The sequence below is a fragment of the Silurus aristotelis genome (genome assembly GCF_946808225.1).
Source record: "Silurus aristotelis genome assembly, chromosome: 11".
Taxonomy (NCBI): Eukaryota; Metazoa; Chordata; class Actinopteri; order Siluriformes; family Siluridae; genus Silurus; species Silurus aristotelis.
Genome location: NC_139584.1, coordinates 12362818 through 12381172, shown reverse-complemented (window position 1 = coordinate 12381172; position 18355 = coordinate 12362818). Strand labels below are relative to the sequence as shown.

Here is an 18355-nt window from a genome sequence, read left to right as displayed (position 1 = left end):
GATGATTGTAACTCCTGCAGAAGTGATGAGGGAGACAGCTAGAAAGGTCCTTGGTGTGACATCTGGAAATAGAAAGGAAGACAAAGACGTGGTGGTGGAATGAGGAAGTGCAGGAAAGCATAAGGGGAAAGAGGCTGGCAAACAGAATTGAGATTGACAGAGTGATGAGAAAAGTAGTCAGGAGTACAAGGAGATGCGGAAGCAGGTAAAGAGGGATGTGGCAAAAGCTAAGAAAAAGGCATCCGAGGAGCTGTATGAGAAGTTGGACACTAAGGAAGGAGAAAAGGATTTGTACTGATTGGCCAGGCGGAGGGACTGAGCTGGGAAGGATTTGCTACAAGTAAGAGCAATAAAGGATGGAAATGGAAATGTGTTGACTAGTGAGAGGAGTGTGTTAAGAAGATGGAGAGAGTATTTTGAGCAGCTGATAAATGAGGAAAATGAAAGAGAGAGAGAGAGAGAGAGAGAGAGAGAGAGAGAGAGAGAGAGAGAGAGAGAGAGAGAGAGAGAGAGAGAGAGAGAAAAGGTTGTATGATGTGGAGATGGTGAAGCAGGAAGTGGATAGGATTAGTAAGGAGGAAGTGAGAGCAGCAATTAAGAGAATGAAGAGTGGAAAGTCGGTTGGACCAGATGACATAAGGTAGAAGCATAGAGAGCATAGGTGAGATGGCAGTGGAGTTTTTAACAAGATTGTTTAACAGGATTTTAAAAGGTGAGAGGATGCCTGAGGAATGGAGAAGGAGTGTGCTGGTACCAATCTTTAAGAACAAGGGAGATGTGCAGACCTGCAGTAACTACAGGGGAATTAAGTTGATCAGTCACAGCATGACGTTATGGGAAAGAGTAGTGGTTTTATACTGAGGAAGAGCACTACAAACGCATTTTTTGCTTTGAGAATGTTGATGGAGAAGTATAGAGAAGGTCAGAAGGAGTTGCATTGTGTGTTTGTGGATTTAGAGAAAGCGTACGACAGGGTGCCGAGAGAGGAGTTGTGGTGTTGTATGAGGAGGTCAGGCGTGTCAGAGAAGTATGTGAGGGTGGTGCAGGACATGTATGAGGACAGTGTGACAGCAGTGATGTGTGCAGTAGGAATGATAGACTGGTTGAAGGTGGAGGTTGGTCTGCATCAAGGATTGGCTCTGAGCCAATGCAGTGCAATGCAATTCCTGATTGCAGTGATGATGGCAGGTTGACGGACGAGGTCAGACAGGAGTCTCCATGGACTATGATGTTTGCGGATGATATTGTGATTTGTGGTGAGATTCGGGAGCAGGTTGAGAAGAGCCTGGAGAGGTGGAGGTATGCGCTGGAGAGAAGTGAAAGGAAAGTCAGTAGGAGTAAGACAGAGTACATGTGTGTGAATGAGAGGGTGGTGAAGGCGGATGAGTTTAGGTACCTGGGTTCAAATGTGCAAAGTAATGAAGAGTGTGTTAGAGAAGTGAAGAAAAGAATGCAGGCAGGGTGGAGTGGGTGGAGAAGAGTGGCAGGAGTGATTTGTGATAAAAGAGTATCTGCAAGAGTGAAAGAGAATGTTTATAGCACTGTGGTGAGACCTGCGATGTTGTAGGGTTTAGAGACAGTGGCATTGAGAAAAAGACAGGAAGTGGAGCTGACGGTAGCAGAGCTGAAGATGTTGAGGTTTTCGTTGGGAGTGATGAGGATGGACAGGTTTAGAAACAAGTTTATTAGAGGGTCAGCGCATGTAGGACGTTTTGGAGACAAAGCAAATGAGGCGAGATTGAGATGGTTTGGACATGTTCAGAGGAGGGACATGGGGTATATCGGTAGGAGAATGCTGATGATGGAGCCACCAGGAAGGAGGGAAAGAGGAAGACCAAATAGGAGGTTTATGGATGTGGTGAGAGAAGACATGCAGGTAGTTTGGTTGAAAGAGGCAGATGTAGAGGACAGGGTGGTAAGGAGACGGATGATCCCCTCTGGCGACCCCTAATTTGGAGAAGCCGAAAGAAAAAGAAGATGCAAATGTATGTTTATTATTAGTGAAACCAAATTCAAGAAAGAGCATGAAGACAAAATATTCTTGTAAATGTTTTAAAGTAATTATGGTGGTTTAAATTACCTAAATCATAAGGACACCAAACGGAACTTTTGCTATGTTTCCACACGGACGGTTAATGAGGTGATACCGGAGAATCTGTACCTATTCTAACTTTCATGCCGATTACATAATCAGAGAATATTTGTTTTTGATGTGAACGAATGTAAATTACATTTCGAGATTTTTATACTTATATTTAATAAGTCTGCGAGGCGAGTATTCACTGAGATTCAGTTTGTTTTATTTGTGTTTGTGAAGTGAGATTACAGAGACGACAGAGAGCGCCCCCTGTCTGTTTTCTTTATTTTAGAAAAGCACAGCGTTTTGTTGTTTTTATGATTGTATACAAAAATAAAAGACAGACTACAGATTCGAATGATGTATTGCTCTTACTCAAGAGGACGCCGTTATTTAAATGTATGTAGCGCTAAAGGGTTTAATTTCTCCTCTTTTATATTTAGTTATTTATTTATATTTTTAACCCAGCCTTTATGGTTGCACACGCCAGTGCACTCTTAATCTGTGACTATCTTATGTTGTGACCATAGAGGGCGCTGTTGCTAAAATGCATCTTAAAATAGATCGTCTTGAGAAGTTTGTGAAGTGAGATTACTTCTCAAGACGATCTATTTTAAGATGCATTTTAGCAACAGCGCCCTCTATGGTCACAACATACGATGGTCACAGATTAAAAGTGCACTGGCTTGTGCAACCATAATGGAAACATCGGCGTAAATGCAAACATCGGCGTCCACTGTTCATTAAATGATGTTGCGAGAACGCGCCTAGCGCGTATATACACACACACACACACACACACACACACACACACACACACACACACACACACACTAATTAATAATAATAATAATAATAATAATAATAATAATAATAATAATAATAATAATACAAAAATAAATAAATAATATATATATATATATATATATATATATATATATATATATATATATATATATATATATATATATATATAGTGAGGAAAATATTTATTTGAACACTCTGCTATTTTGCAAGTTCTCCCACTTAGAATTCATGGAGGGGTCTGAAATTGTCATCGTAGGTGCATGTCCACTGTGAGAGACATAATCTAAAAAAATAAATCCAGAAATCACAAAATATGATTTTTAAACAATTTTTTTGTATGATACAGCTGCAAATAAGTATTTGAACACCTGTCTATCAGCTAGAATTTTGACCCTCAAAGACCTGTTAGTCTGCCTTTAAAATGTCCACCTCCACTACATTTATTATCCTATATTAGATGCACCTGTTTGAGGTCGTTAGCAGCATAAAGACACCTGTCCACCCCATACAATCAGTAAGAATCCAACTACTAACAAGGCCAAGACCAAAGAGCTGTCCAAAGACACTAGAGACAAAATTGTACACCTCCACAAGGCTGGAAAGGGCTACGGGGAAATTGCCAAGCAGCTTGGTGAAAAAAGGCCCACTGTTGGAGCAATCATTAGAAAATGGAAGAAGCTAAACATGACTGTCAATCTCCCTCGGACTGGGGCTCCATGCAAGATCCTACCTCGTGGGGTATCAATGATCCTAAGGAAGGTGATAAATTAGCCCAGAACTACACGGGAGAAGCTGGTCAATGACCTGAAAAGAGCTGGGACCACCGTATCCAAGGTTACTTTTGGTATTACACTAAGACGTCATGGTTTGAAATCATGCATGGCACGGAAGGTTCCCCTGCTTAAACCAGCACATGTCCAGGCACGTCTTAAGTTTACCAATGACCATTTGGATGATCCAGAGGAGTCATGGGAGAAAGTCATGTAGTCAGATGAGAACAAAATAGAACTTTTGGGTCATAATTCCACTAAACGTGTTTGGAGGAAGAAGAATGATGAGTACCATCCCAAGAACACCATCCCTACTGTGAAGCATGGGGGTGGTAGCATCATGCTTTGGGGGTGTTTTTCTGCACATGGGACAGGGCGACTGCACTGTATTAAGGAGAGGATGAACGGTGCCATGTATTGTGAGATATTGGGGAACAACCTCCTTCCCTCAGTTAGAGCATTGAAGATGGGTCGAGGCTGGGTCTTCCAATATGACAATGACCCGAAGCACACAGCCAGGATAACCAAGGAGTGGCTCTGTAAGAAGCATATCAAGGTTCTGGCATGGCCTAGCCAGTCTCCAGACCTAAACCCAATAGAGAATCTTTGGAGGGAGCTTAAACTCTGTGTTTCTCAGCGACAGGCCAGAAACCTGACTGATCTAGAGAAGATCTGTGTGGAGGAGTGGGCCAAAATCCCTCCTGCAGTGTGTGCAAACCTGGTGAAAAAGTACAGGAAACATTTGACCTCTGTAATTGCAAACAAAGGCTACTGTACCAAATATTAACTTTCTCAGGTGTTCAAATACTTATTTGCAGCTGTATCATACAAATAAATAGTTAAAAAATCATACATTGTGATTTCTGGATTTTTTTTTTTAGATTATGTCTCTCACAGTGGACATGCACCTATGATGACTATTTCAGATCCCCCATGATTTCTAAGTGGGAGAACTTGCAAAATAGCAGGGTGTTCAAATACTTATTTTCCTCATTGTATATAAATAAATAAATATATATATATATATATATATATATATATATATATATATATATATATATATATATATATATATAATTATTTTTTTTTTGTATTATTATTATTATTATTATTAATTAGTGTGTGTGTGTGTGTGTGTGTGTGTGTGTGTGTGTGTGTGTGTGTGTGTGTGTGTGTATGTGTGTGTGTGTGTGTGTGTGTGTGTGTGTGTGTGTGTGTGTGTATATACGCGCTAGGCGCGTTCTTGCAACATCATTTAATGAACAGTGGACGCCGATGTTTGCATTTACGCCGATGTTTCCGTTATGGTTGCACAAGCCAGTGCACTTTTAATCTGTGACCATCGTATGTTGTGACCATAGAGGGCGCTGTTGCGAAAATGCATCTTAAAATAGATCGTCTTGAGAAGTAATCTCACTTCACAAACTTCTCAAGACGATCTATTTTAAGATGCATTTTAGCAACAGCGCCCTCTATGGTCACAACATAAGATAGTCACAGATTAAGAGTGCACTGGCGTGTGCAACCATAAAGGCTGGGTTAAAAATATAAATACATAAATAAATAACTAAATATAAAAGAGGAGAAATTAAACCCTTTAGCGCTACATACATTTAAATAACGGCGTCCTCTTGAGTAAGAGCAATACATCATTCGAATCTGTAGTCTGTCTTTTATTTTTGTATACAATCATAAAACTACTTTCTTTCGGCTTCTCCCGTTAGGGGTCGCCACAGCGGATCCTCCGCACGTTTGATTTGGCACATGTTTTACGCGGGATGCCCTTCCTAACGCAACCCTCCCCAATTTATCCAGGCTTGGGACCGGCACTGAGAGTGGCTGGGGTTGGTTCCCTGACCGGGGATCGAACCCGGGTCGCAGCGATGAGAGCGCTGCATCTTAACCACTAGACCACCAGGGGACCTATTTTTGTATACAATCATAAAAACAACAAAACGCTGTGCTTTTCTAAAATAAAGAAAAACAGACAGGGGGCGCTCTCTGCCGTCTCTGTAATCTCACTTCACAAACACAAATAAAACAAACTGAATCTCAGTGAATGCCATCAATGCCATTTTCTCTAAGCCATCCAACATCGCAGGTCTCACCACAGTCCTATAAACTTTTCATTTCACTCGTGCAGATACCCTTCTATCGCAAATCACTCCTGCCACTCTTCTCCACCCACTCCACCCTGCCTGCACTCTTTTCTTCACTTCTCTAACACACTCTTCATTACTTTGCACTGTTGACACCAGGTACCTGAACTTCTCAACCTTCTCCACCTCTTCTCCCTGCAACCGAACCCCTCCACTGCCTCCCTTTCATTCACACACATGTACTCTGTCTTACTCTCACTGACTTTCATTCATCTTCTCTCCAGCGCATACCTCCACCTCTCCAGGCTCTTCTCAACCTGCTCCCTACTCTCACCCCAAATCACATTATTATTCACAAACATCAAAGTCCACAGAGACTCGTGTCTGACCTCGTCTGTCAACCTGTCCATCACCACTTCAATCAGGAATGGGCTCGGAGTCGATCCTTGATGCAGTCCAACCTCCACCTCGAACCTCTACCTTCTGCACACTTAACTGCTGTCACGTTGTCCTCATACATGTCCTGCACCACCCTCACATACTTCTCCGCTACACCTGACTTCCTCATACAACACCACAACTCCTCTCTCGGCAACCTGTAGTACGCTTTCTCCAAATCCACAAACACACAATGCAACTCCTTCTGACCTTTTCTATACTTCTCCATCAACATTCTTAAAGCGAATATTGCATCTGTGTGCCCTTCCTCAGCATGAAACCATACTGCTGCACATAGATGGTCACCTTTTCTCTCAGCCTGGCTTCCACTACTCTCTCCCATGAGTTAATGGTGTGACTGATCAACTTTATTCCCCTGTAGTTACTGCATGTCTGCACATCTCCCTTATTCTTAAAAAAAGAAATTATACCAGCACACTTCTCAGGCATCATCTCACATTCCAGAATCTTGTTAAACAATCTTGTTAAAAACTCTACTGCCATCTCACCTAAACATTTCCATAATTCTACTGGTATATCATCTCGTCCAACTGACTTTCCACTCTTCTTCCTTTTAATTGCTGCTCTTACTTCTTTGTTACTAATGATATTTACTTCCTGCTTCACCATCTTCTCATCATCCAACCTTCTCTTTCTTATTTTCCTCATTCATCAGCTTCTCAAAATACTCTCTCCATATTCTCAACACACTCCCCTCATTAGTCAACACATTTCCATCTGCATTCTTTATTCCTCTAAATTTCAGCACATCCTTCCCAGCTCAGTCTCTCTGCCTGGCCAAAATGGTACAAATCCTTATATCCATCCTTATGTCTCTTTGTCATCCTTTTTTTTTAAGGATATCATGCCAACTACCTTCCTAGCAGTCTCCCTTTCACTTCTGCAGTAGTTGCCCAATCATCCAGCACCTCTTCAGCACCATTGAGCCCCTGTCTTTCCTCTTCCCTAAATCTCACACCACAGTCTTTCTCCTTTAGTTTAAACCATTTCGTTCTTTTTTTTTTTTTTTAGTCCTAACCCTTCTTCTCATTTTCTTTACCTACATAGCCATCCTACAGGTCACCATCTAAAGCTGTCTAGCTACACTGTCCTCTGCCAACACTTTACAGTCTCCAATGTCCTTAAGTTTGCATCTTCTGCATAGAATGTGTCACCTGTGTGCACCTTCCTCCACTCTTATATGTCACTCTATGCTCCTTTTTCTTCTTAAAATAAGTATGTACTGTACTTCTGCTATTTCCATCCTTTTAGCAAAATCTATTAATATCTGCCCTTCCACTTTCCTCTCCTTAAAGCAGTACCCAGTCATCACCTCCTCATCACCTCTGTTCTCTTCACCTACATTGCCATTGAAATCTGCCCAATCATCAATCTTTCATTCCTATGTACACTCTTCACCTCCACTACACTCTTACTGTACTCTTCCTTAAGTATAACTTCTTTACCATTTCTCTTTCCATCCACACCATGATAGAACAGTTTTATCCCACCTCCAATGTTTCTGGCCTTACTCCCTTTCCACTTGGTCTCCTGAACACAGAACATATCTACCTTTCTTCTTTCTATAATATCAGCCAACTCTCTCCCTTTACTAGTCATAGTACCAACATTTAAACTGCCCACCCTAACCTTCACTGCTGCTTCTCCTTTCCCCGCTGTCTCTGTAGACATCTTCCTCCTTTCCTTCTCCGTTGGCCTCCTTTCCTTCTCCGTTGGCCAACAGTAGCCCAATTCCTTTGGTAACCCGGACCTCGACTGATCCAGTATGAAATTCAGGTTTGTGATCCGCATGTTTGATTTGGCCCATGTTTTATGCTGGAAGCCCTTCCTAATGCAACCCTTCCCATTTATCCAGTCCTGGGACCGGCACTAAGAGTGCACTGGCTTGTGCAACCCTAGTGGCTGGGTTTTATTGAACTTTTAACAAAGTGAATGAAAAAGAAAGTGCTCTCTTGATCAAACTAAAGCTAAACTCAATGAATTGAACTTTATTTACACTTTTCAAGGCTGAGCACAGCTCTCTTGAAGTTTTTGATCATTCTCTGATCCTAATTGCTTTATTTGTGAGCTGGGAAAGAGTGTGAGGTGATCTGTAGTTGTTATCGGATTTTAATCATACACTTACTGTACATGTCAATGTAAATCAGAAAAAAAAATCATACTACAGCTGCCTCAGGGACAACACTGTAGTATCTGCTTTGGATCAGTCCACAAGTAACTTCAGATAAGCCAATGTGTAAAAAAAATACTAAAAAACACAAGTTTATTTTATATTAATGATACTTCCTGTTATTTTAGCAGCACTTCCTGTTCCACTATCATTTTGTGTCAGTAGTAAAACCTTCTGTGTTTGAGATATAATTTAATTTGTATTCATAATTTTTTTAATCTAATCTACAGGAAAGGTAAATAGATACTTTGGGCTCTTATAGTTCCAATCCGAAATTTTTGTAGAAGTAAAACCATCAGGCTTCGAGCAATGGCACAAGTGAGTGTGTGAAAATAGAAAAGAGAAAAAAAAAACAATGAGCTTGTCCACTTCCTGTGAAAAGCCACTGTTTGCTGTTAGCTATATGACAGAAGTAGGAAGAGAAACCTGTTTGTGTCGTGTGGGGTCTGCTGAACTTCTGATAGCGAGAAAGAGATCCTGCTTTTTTTTCGAGCTCTGAAACAGGCTTAGAGTAAAGTAGTGCCTTGAGGAAAGTGGGGGTCATGAAGCGAAGGTCAAAAGAAAAAAGTCAGGAGAGTTTGGGCAGTCGTTTGCTCTCACCTCAAGAGAATGAAAAAGTGATAGATTTGCTGGGCAGGAGATGTATGGTAAGTACACACACTCTCAGGGTACGGCATGGGGTTAAGGGAAACGATCTTGTGTATAAGTGCTGATGAAGATACTACAATAAAAACAGAAGAATCCTGCTAATTTATTATGGTTGTTGATTTTGGATGAAGATAGATAAGATCAATGCAGTGTTCTGAGTGAGACTGTATCACAGAAAGAGAAGAAATGTTATTATCATTGTGTATTATGAGCTTTTGTTTAAAGCAAAGTTATGGGATAGGAATGGGGATGAAAACATCCTAGCACAAAGATGACCAGTTTCTTTATTAACATCCTTGCTCAAGTGCTGAACAGTAGATTTGTTTTAGTTTTAGTCTTTCAACTCACAACCTTCCTGCCATTTTCAGAGGATTATAAGTACTACTGTTTTAGCATCTGCTGCATACTAGTGCTCACTAGGTTTAATTAGTAAATTATTTAATAAAAAAAATGGTATTTGAACAGACAAAGCCGGAGACAGTAGTTTCATGGTAAATGTTAGCTGCAAGACACAAGGACAATTCTGGTTTAAAGACTGTAGAGAATCTATAATAATATACCATAAGTTTTTTCGTGATGGTTGCTAGTAGATAGTAGATTAAATGTATGATTATAGTCAACTGGATGTGCAATTTTGGACAAAGATACAAAGCTTTGTAAAGCTGTCATGTTCATTGGGGAAATACTGGATTCTCATAAAATGTATGTGAAAATGAAATTCAGAAATGTAGGGATTCTCCAAACCTGCAAAAGTGCATATTAAGAGACTAATTATAATACATCGCTTTTTATCATCCTGCTTGGTCATTGGTAAGGAAATGCTGGCTAAGTTCCGAAATTTGATTACACAAAAAAAATTTGACGTCGGGTGGAATGGCTGTGCTGATTTTGAGATAAATGTTTCCTATTCTGCCTGTAAACATAAAGTATTTAATATTTTGATTTTTAATGTGTTGAATATAAAATGACAGGTTACAGTAGATATAAATATAAATATAAAAAGTGTATTTTATTTAGTTAAAACACACACACATACATTTACACACACATATATATATACACACACATACTCCCCATATCAGTAAGGAAGTTCTTGTGAAGCTTCCTCTGTAGGTCTATTGCTAAATAATACATTCTTAATCCTGTAATACATACACAATAATGATGATAGAATAGCCAGAATAGAATAGCCTTTATTTGTCACATATACATAACATAACATGCAGACTGTGTTTATTAGTAATGACTAAATATACTTACTAAATGTTTTACTTCTCTACATGTCATTATTGTTCGTTGAGGCTTCAGTCTCAATTTTAGCATGCAAATGTCATGCAAATTTCTAACTATAGAATTCTGAAAAATGTAAAAGTAATACTGACTTATTGTCTATTTATACTGTCACAATATTTGTTACTGGAGCCAGGAAAGCAGAAAACATTGTGATTGTGTGAAAACAGCTCATTGTGGTAAGACACTGCTAGAATAAGAGCTTCCTTTTCTGCACTGTGAAGACTCATTTCATTGCAAGATTTGGTTTAAGCAAATCTTGCATGGAAAATATTATCAAATGTGTAGAGGCTGAACTGACCGGAGTTATAATGTCTTTTGAGCTGATTGAACAGAGTGTTCAGAAATGAGGATTTTGTATGCCAACAGCATGTGGGATGTGCCTTTGTCAGTGGATGTTTTCGGTCACATCACTTCCAGACTTTTTGAATAAGTTTGCAGCTGTGTTGTGCATGATGTTCTTGACATTTTTCCCTTTCAAATAACATTGCACACTTTGTGATATCTTCTCAATTCCAAACATTTGAATAATACAATTGTTTAAATTATTATTTTTAATTAAACCCCACTTATAGTAACTGTGTGTGTCTGTAGTACTTGTAGTAACCCACAATGACAAAGTTAAAAACAAAATTCTAGACATTTTATTTACAATGAAAATAAAAGAAATATCAAATGCATACAAGTATTCTTTCCCTTTGCAACAACACTTGAAAATTAGCGCAGGTCCTCGCCTTTCTTTTAAATATTTCTTTTACACCTTTATTAGAGTTTACCTGTGAAAAATTTATCGATTGGATGTGATTTGGAATAACACACACCTCTTAATAGAAAGCCTCACAGCCAAAAAATGCATATCAGAGCAAAAACCAGGCAATAAGGTCAAAGGAACCACCTGCAGAGCTCAGAGACAGGACTGTTGCAAGCCTCACATATCTGGGGTAGGCTACAAAAATATGTATACTGCACAGTGGCTTTCAGAATTCTCAAATGGAAGAAGTCTGGCACAACCACATCACTTAAGAACTCTGACTGAGCTCCGGAGATCCTGTGTGGAGATGGGACATATTTCCAGAAGGACAACCATCAGTAAAGCCCTCCACTGATCTGGAATTTATGGCAAAGTGGCTAGACGAAACCTTCTCATCAGTGCAAACCCTAACAGAAGCTAACTGGCACCTAAAGGACTCTCAGACTGGGTGGAACAAGATTTTCTGGTCTGATAAAAACCAAGATTAATTGGTCAAATTTAAACGTTATATCAGGCATCGCTCATAACCTGCACAAAACCACCTAAAAATGAAGCATGATTGTGGAAGCATAATGCTATGGTTTGCTTTTTTGCAGTAGGGACTTTTTAACTCATCTGGGTTGAAGGGAAACAAAAAACTGTTTCACAGCGCTCAGGACCTCAGTCTGGTCTGAAGGTTCCCCTTCCAACATAACAACGACCCTAAACACAGTCAAAACAACACAGTAGTGTTTTAGGGCCAACTCTGTGAATGTCCTATTGTGGCACAACCAGAGAGACCTGGAGAGACTGGAGAGACCTGAAAATGATTGTCCACTGACGGTCCCCATCCAACCTGACAGAAAATGGAAGAAAATCCTCCTAACCAGGTTGCATCATAACTAACTTGAAAAAGTGAAGGGGGTCTGAATACTTTCAAAATGTCTCGTTTTATATTTATTAACTAAGTATAAAAAATTTTTTGTAGACTTGCAAGTGTATGAAGACTTTTAAGATGCTCGTTGGTTATCGTAAAATGTTCTAAAACCATCATCGTATATTAGATCTTAAGATGTGCCTTTATGAGTTTATTTAAAAAATAGTAAAAATAGACACTAGATTAATTGCGGTGTTCTTGTCTTTGTGGGTTACGTTGGGTTACAATTTTATTACTTGTTGGGGACTAAATATCCTTATAGCATTAATTAATTGTAGCAGGACCTCACAAGTATAGAAGAACAAATGTTTGTCAAGTCAAGTCAAGTCAAGTTTATTTGTATAGCGTTTGTGTGTGCGTGTGTGTGTGTGTGTGTGTGTGTGTGTGTGTGTGTGTGTGTGTGTGTGTGTGTGCTGTTCCACTGCTTGATCTGTGTGTCTTGAGGTGTGAAAACAACCCTGTAAAAGCCTCTAAATCTTCTTTATGTGCAGTGGGCAGGGGTGTCAGAGGATGTACGCTCTAGACACTTCCTGTCACGGTTCATCTACACTGTAGCCAGTAATGCACCCCATCTGCAACCAGCTTTGTAAAAAAACAAGCTCAAAAACAGCATACAGTATCTGCAGAAGTATGTACCTCAGCTCCATAAGCTCACAATGTTGTGTTACTATACAATCTTATGTTTGCTTTGTGTTGTCCTGTGTGTTTGTATTTTCTAGTCTCTATGCTCAACGGTGGTGCAGTTGTTTATGGCCCTGCCACACAGCCCTGGCAACTGGAGTCTGCAAAATACAGGTGTGCTCTGCTTCATAAAGGACAATCCTCAGCGCTCCTACTTCATCCGCCTCTACGACATCACGGTACTGAAGTTACGCTATATATCTGTTTTTTAGGACATCAGTTAAAAGCAAAATTAAAAACATCGCACTCACACTCTCACACACACACACACACACACACACACACACACACACACACACACACACACACACACACACACACACAGACACACACAGACACACAAAAGATGAAGACATATGCAGAAAAAAAGAAAATTAAAATAACTCCAAACAGTGCCAGAATGAAAATGCTAATGTTATACCGCAGCATGAACATGTTTTTTTGTAGATCTAAATTCCCGTCCAAAAATTGTCACCTCCTGTATGCCTGTTTACAACGATATGATGTTACATAGCTGCAACAGTTAGGTTTTGTGAAAATGTGTAAATGCTGTGAAACAAAATACACAGCAAAAAAAGGGTGTTTAAATTCATGATAAAAACAAACACAAAGTTCAGATAACAAAGTTTAACAAATGTTAAGCTCTGCCTGGTTTGCACTGCAACAACAACAACAACAACAACAACAACAACAAAAAAACAGAGAAGAAAAGTCAAACTTGATCAAATTTCACACAGAACTCAAAAATGGACAAAATTATTGGCACCTTGTAAAAAAAATTGTATAAAGAAAATAGCTTTTCAAGCTATAGTAGTATAGTAATTACACCTGTAATCAGTAAATATGGAGAAGAGTTGACTCAACCTTTGTGTTGTGTGTCACAATGAGCATGGAGAAAAGAAAGAAGTGTAAAGAGTTGTCTGTGGATTTGAAATAAAAAGATTGTGGAAAAAAATGAACAATCTCAAGGCTACAAGTCCATCTCTAGAGATGCAAGACTGAAGTTTGCCTAAACTTATGTTACAAAACCTCAATCCTTCTGGAAGAACGTACTATGGACAGTTGAGTCTCAAAAGTAGAGCTTTTTGGTAAAGGACATCATGGAACTGTTTACAGAAAAAGAAATGAGGCTTTAAAGAAAAGAACACAGCCCCTACAGTTAAACATGGTGAAGGTTCAAAGATGTTTTGGTGTGGCTTTGCTGGTTCTGGTACTGGATGCCTTGACTGTGTGAACGGTATCATAAAAGCTGTTGAATACCAAGGAATTTTGGTTGCAACGTAGTGGCCAGTGTCAGAAAGCTGCATCTCCACCAGAGGCCATGGGTCTTCCAGCAGGACATTGACCCAAAATACACTTTAAAAAGCATTTAGAAATGGATACAAACAAAGCGCTAAAGAGTTCTGAAATGGCCAGCAATGAGTCCAGATCTGAATCAAATAGAAAACCTTTAGAGGGATCTCAAAACAACAGTTGGGAGAAGGCTTTCTTCAAATCTGATGACCTGTAGCAGTTTGCAAAAAGAAGAGTGGTCTAAAATTCTAGTAGAGAGGAGTAAAAAACTCTTTCATGCTTACAGGAAGTGATTTTAGTTATTTTTTCCAAAGGGGGTACTACCAAATATTAAGTCAAGGGTGGCAATATTTGTAAAATGTTGTAATATTTTGTACAGTGCATTTCTTGGGTTCTGTGTGGAATTGTATCAGATTTGACTTTTTTTTTTTTTTTTTTTTACCAAATGTCATTGTTTATAATTATTAAAGAACATATAACATGCAAAATGAATCCTCCTACACAGCTGTTTCTGTTTCAGTTAAGGACTGTTTTAACATAAATATGAAATTGTTGATGATTAGCACCTGCTTGGTATAAGTGGTTAATCATACATCAGACTCTGATCCTACAAATCCCAGACTTTGTGCAAGTGTCCAATACAGTAATTTATTTATTGCATTTTATTTATTTAACATTCTATTGTAATGGTAGTTGTACTGATACTAAACCTATCAATGTATCTATATCACAGGCAAGTAAACTTGTATGGGAGCAGGAACTCTTTAACCAGTTCACTTACCACAGAGCTCAGCCCTTCTTCCACACTTTCCATGCAGATGTGAGTATTCAATACATTTTTTGTTGTAAGTACAGTAGGTAGTTGTTTAACGCACTTTAAATTCATGAATTAATTTGAACTCTCATGCCTCAGGATCTAGATAAGGTGAAGTCAGTTCAAAACCAAAAGTGTGAATCATCTCTCTGACTTGTTTTGTTTTTGTGGCTCTTGTGGGAATCCTTTATAAGAATGGTGACCTCAGTATGTTCTTTTTCAGGACTGCCAGGTGGGCATAAATTTTGCAAGCGAGGAAGAAGCTGAGAACTTTTTCTACATAGTGGATGAGAAGATCAACCAGCGAAGTAAACACTTGGGTCAGTTAAGCAAGTTTGGCCATTAATAAATGTCTTGCTTCATCACTATTTAATTCTGTTATTAAAACTTTTTTTTTTTTAATTGCTAACGGCTTACTTTTGTGTGATTTCTTTAGAGAAAAAGGGAAAAGGAGTTACTCAAAGTCAAGGTAAGACAGAATTTTTGCATGAACATCTTGCAAAAAAATAAAAAAAAATTAATTAATTAATTACTTTCTACACAGTACAGTAAATATATATATATATATATATATATATATATATATAGAGAGAGAGAGAGAGAGAGAGAGAGAGAGAGAGAGATCAGGCATAAAATGATGACCACTTATATAACCAATAATATATATATATATATATATATATATATATATATATATATATATATATATATATATATATATATATATATATATATTTACTGTACTGTGTAGAAAGTAATGAATGTGGTGACATGCATCTTTAACTCAGCCTCTTTTCATGACGTCATAGGACACTATAAACAAGCAGAGAAACTACACATAGGCTACGCTACTACAGAACTGTATACTGTATAGTACATGTACTCACTATAAATGTGATACAGTGTACTGTATTTCTACAAATTACCACAAGAGTCTTCTCACTATATTCTTGCAAATGTTTTCTGTGTGTGTTTAAAGTGTGTGGGAGGATGGATTTATGGCTTAAACAATTAAAAAAAAAGCATTTTTGTGGTGGCGTTCGTATATCGCGGTTTTTTGTTTATCTGCAGTTTTGGAACGTAACCACCGTGATAAACGTAGGGGTACTGTATATATATTATACATAAATAATATAATATACGTATTTCTTTTTTTTTTTTTTGTCAGATCATGATGCATTGCCACCACTCCCTCCCAATGGTAAGTAATACATTAACAAAAAAATATTTTACTTAACATGACATGATTTATAAGTAGTCATGTAGTTGTGTGCATTTTCATTGCTTGTGTGTAATAAACCTTTTAAATCCAGGTTCTGGAACTCCATTGGCAACTATTAATATACAGAATCAAGCACCCCCTATCAAATCAAAGAAAGACAAAAAGGAGAAAGAGAAAGACAAAAAGAACAAAAAGAAAGGCTCTAAATTATCGAAGGCATTAATTGGAGCACCGAGTGGTTTTACGTGAGTGATTACAACTGTAAAAATATTTTATGCTTTGCAATATGCCTGCTTAAGACCCTCTACAAAATGTTTTCTTTTGTTTTGACAGCAATGCTGTTAATCAGGTTTATGGTATATATATATATATATTTCAGGCATGTTGGCCACCTTGGTATGGGAGGCAATAGCATGGATCCAGATTTGATGAAGCTGCTGACTCGTGCTGGAATCAGTGAAGCAGATATGAGAGACACTGAAACCTCACAACTTATTTATGATGTCATTGAGCGATCGGGTGGAATGGAAGCAGTCAAAAAGGAATTAAACCAGGACGGTAAGGATATAAACAAATTTGAACCTTTCACTGACTGTGCTAAATGAAACATTGCTTTTGGTGTACATATTCAAATTTGCATATCCCCTGCAGGACGTCCTCCTCCTCCTCCACCTCCTGGTGCTCGTCGGACTTCTCTTCCCCCAGTACCCCCTGGATCTTCTTCAGCTCCCCATTCCTCTCAAGCACGTTTAGGACCCTTACCACCTCCCCCTGGAGAATCTCCTTCCACTGGCCCTAGGTCCACTTCAGTTCGCTCTTTACCACCCACACCTTCAGGAGGGCGCACAGGACCCCTCCCACCACCTCCAGGGGCACAGGGAGGGCGCAGAGGGCCTTTACCCCAAGTCCCAGGTTCACAGTCATTACCTTCAGCAAGAAGTGGACCCTTACCACCAGTACCAGGAGCACACAGTGGTCCCCCTCCCCCTCCAACAAGTGATCGAGGTGGCCCACAATCATCTGCTACCTTTTCACGTAGTGGTCCCTTACCTCCTCTCCCCAGTAGGGGTAGTGCACCCTCAGCTCCAGCACACCGAAGTGCACCACAACGGCCAGCTTCAAGAGATCAAACTGCCCCCATGCCTTCTGCACATTCTGCTGGATCTTTTCCACCTTTACCAGGAAGACGGACTGAATCCTTACCACAACCTATAAATGATGAATGTTATTTGCTGCCACCTCCAGCATTTGATGAAGATTTCCCTCCTCCCCCTTGTTCTGATTTTCCACTTGACGATATGAATTTACCACCTCCACCTCTTCCATCTGAATCCTTCCCACCTCCACCAATACCGCATCCCGCATCTGCTCATTCTAGTACAGGTGCTCCACCTCCTCCTCCTCCTCCTCCTCCACCTCCTCCAGCAGCTCCCGCTGCTCCAGCACGTAATTCTGACCAGAGCAAGCCAAAACCACCCATAGCAAGCAGTGGGGGAGGAGGAAGAGGAGCATTGCTGGACCAGATACGCATAGGAACAAAACTCAAAACAGTGAGATTTTTTTTTAAAATTATTTCGATGATTTTGCACCAAGAATTGTGAAGAATATCTTTGCAGTAATGTATGCTAATTTTTCACCAGGTAACTGGCCCTGATCCAGCTCAATCTGCTACACAAGATACAGAAGAGGGGATAGTGGGAGCCCTTATGATGGTCATGCAGAAGAGAAGTAAAGTCATTCACTCATCAGGTAGTTACTTTTCAGTCAATTTTATTAAAATTGTGCATCTCATTTTTGTTAAACTGATAAAAGTTGCTGCATAAAATAATTCAAAGCACCTTATCCCTCAAAAGTGTAACATGGGCTGGATTATTTCTTCTAGATGAAGGAGATGAATTTGATGATGAAGAAGAGGATGATGATGAATGGGATTAATTAAAAACAAAATGGAAGAGCATAATGAGCCCAATGAGCATAAGCACACCTAAACAGTAAAAACTGGTGAATCATCAATCTCTATAACATTTAAATTAGGGTCAATTCAGTAAAATGAATTTTCATTAAACTAACTGCAAACAAAAGTTAATTAATTTGATAGCTGAAACCCTTTTTCTTTCAAAGTTACACCAATTTAGCATGGAGTTACCCATTTACCCAGAACACCACACTAAGCACATAAAAAAAATGCCTGTTCCACAAATCTTTGTAAGGTGCAAACAGTTTCATGGTTTAGAAAACAGTGTTACTGAAGATCATTGTTTATACGCTCTTTGTTTGTATAGTCATGCTTTTTCTTTTTTTTTTCGGGAAAAAAATTAAAAGAGAAACTTCTGCTTTCATCATTTTGATTGATACTGA

General features: G+C 39.1%; 1 protein-coding gene across 2 annotated transcripts; it reads left to right on the top strand.

Moving 5' to 3' along the window:
• Positions 1–8523: 8523 nt before the first annotated feature.
• Positions 8524–18336, top strand: wasa (WASP actin nucleation promoting factor a). Of its 2 annotated transcripts, none has more exons than XM_083553873.1 (11): positions 8524–8617; positions 12707–12847; positions 14695–14781; positions 14999–15095; positions 15212–15244; positions 15944–15976; positions 16089–16242; positions 16377–16555; positions 16649–17547; positions 17638–17746; positions 17880–18336. In XM_083553873.1, the coding sequence occupies exons 2-11, from the start codon at positions 12737–12739 to the stop codon at positions 17930–17932; spliced, it is 1755 nt and encodes a 584-aa protein (XP_083409999.1). In that variant the 5' UTR covers positions 8524–8617; positions 12707–12736; the 3' UTR covers positions 17933–18336. The 2 variants fall into 2 exon arrangements, with proteins under 2 accessions (XP_083409999.1, XP_083409998.1); XM_083553872.1 differs by having other exon boundaries at positions 8532–9029.
• Positions 18337–18355: the final 19 nt, after the last annotated feature.

Bases quoted from the DNA above. Each gene is read 5' to 3' on its own strand.
- wasa (XM_083553872.1), top strand. From the start codon at position 8,925: ATGAAGCGAAGGTCAAAAGAAAAAAGTCAGGAGAGTTTGGGCAGTCGT. The intron at 15,096-15,211 runs GTCAGTTAAGCA...TGATTTCTTTAG, and splicing joins CCAGCGAAGTAAACACTTGG to AGAAAAAGGGAAAAGGAGTT. The intron at 16,243-16,376 runs GTGAGTGATTAC...TATATATTTCAG, and splicing joins GGAGCACCGAGTGGTTTTAC to GCATGTTGGCCACCTTGGTA.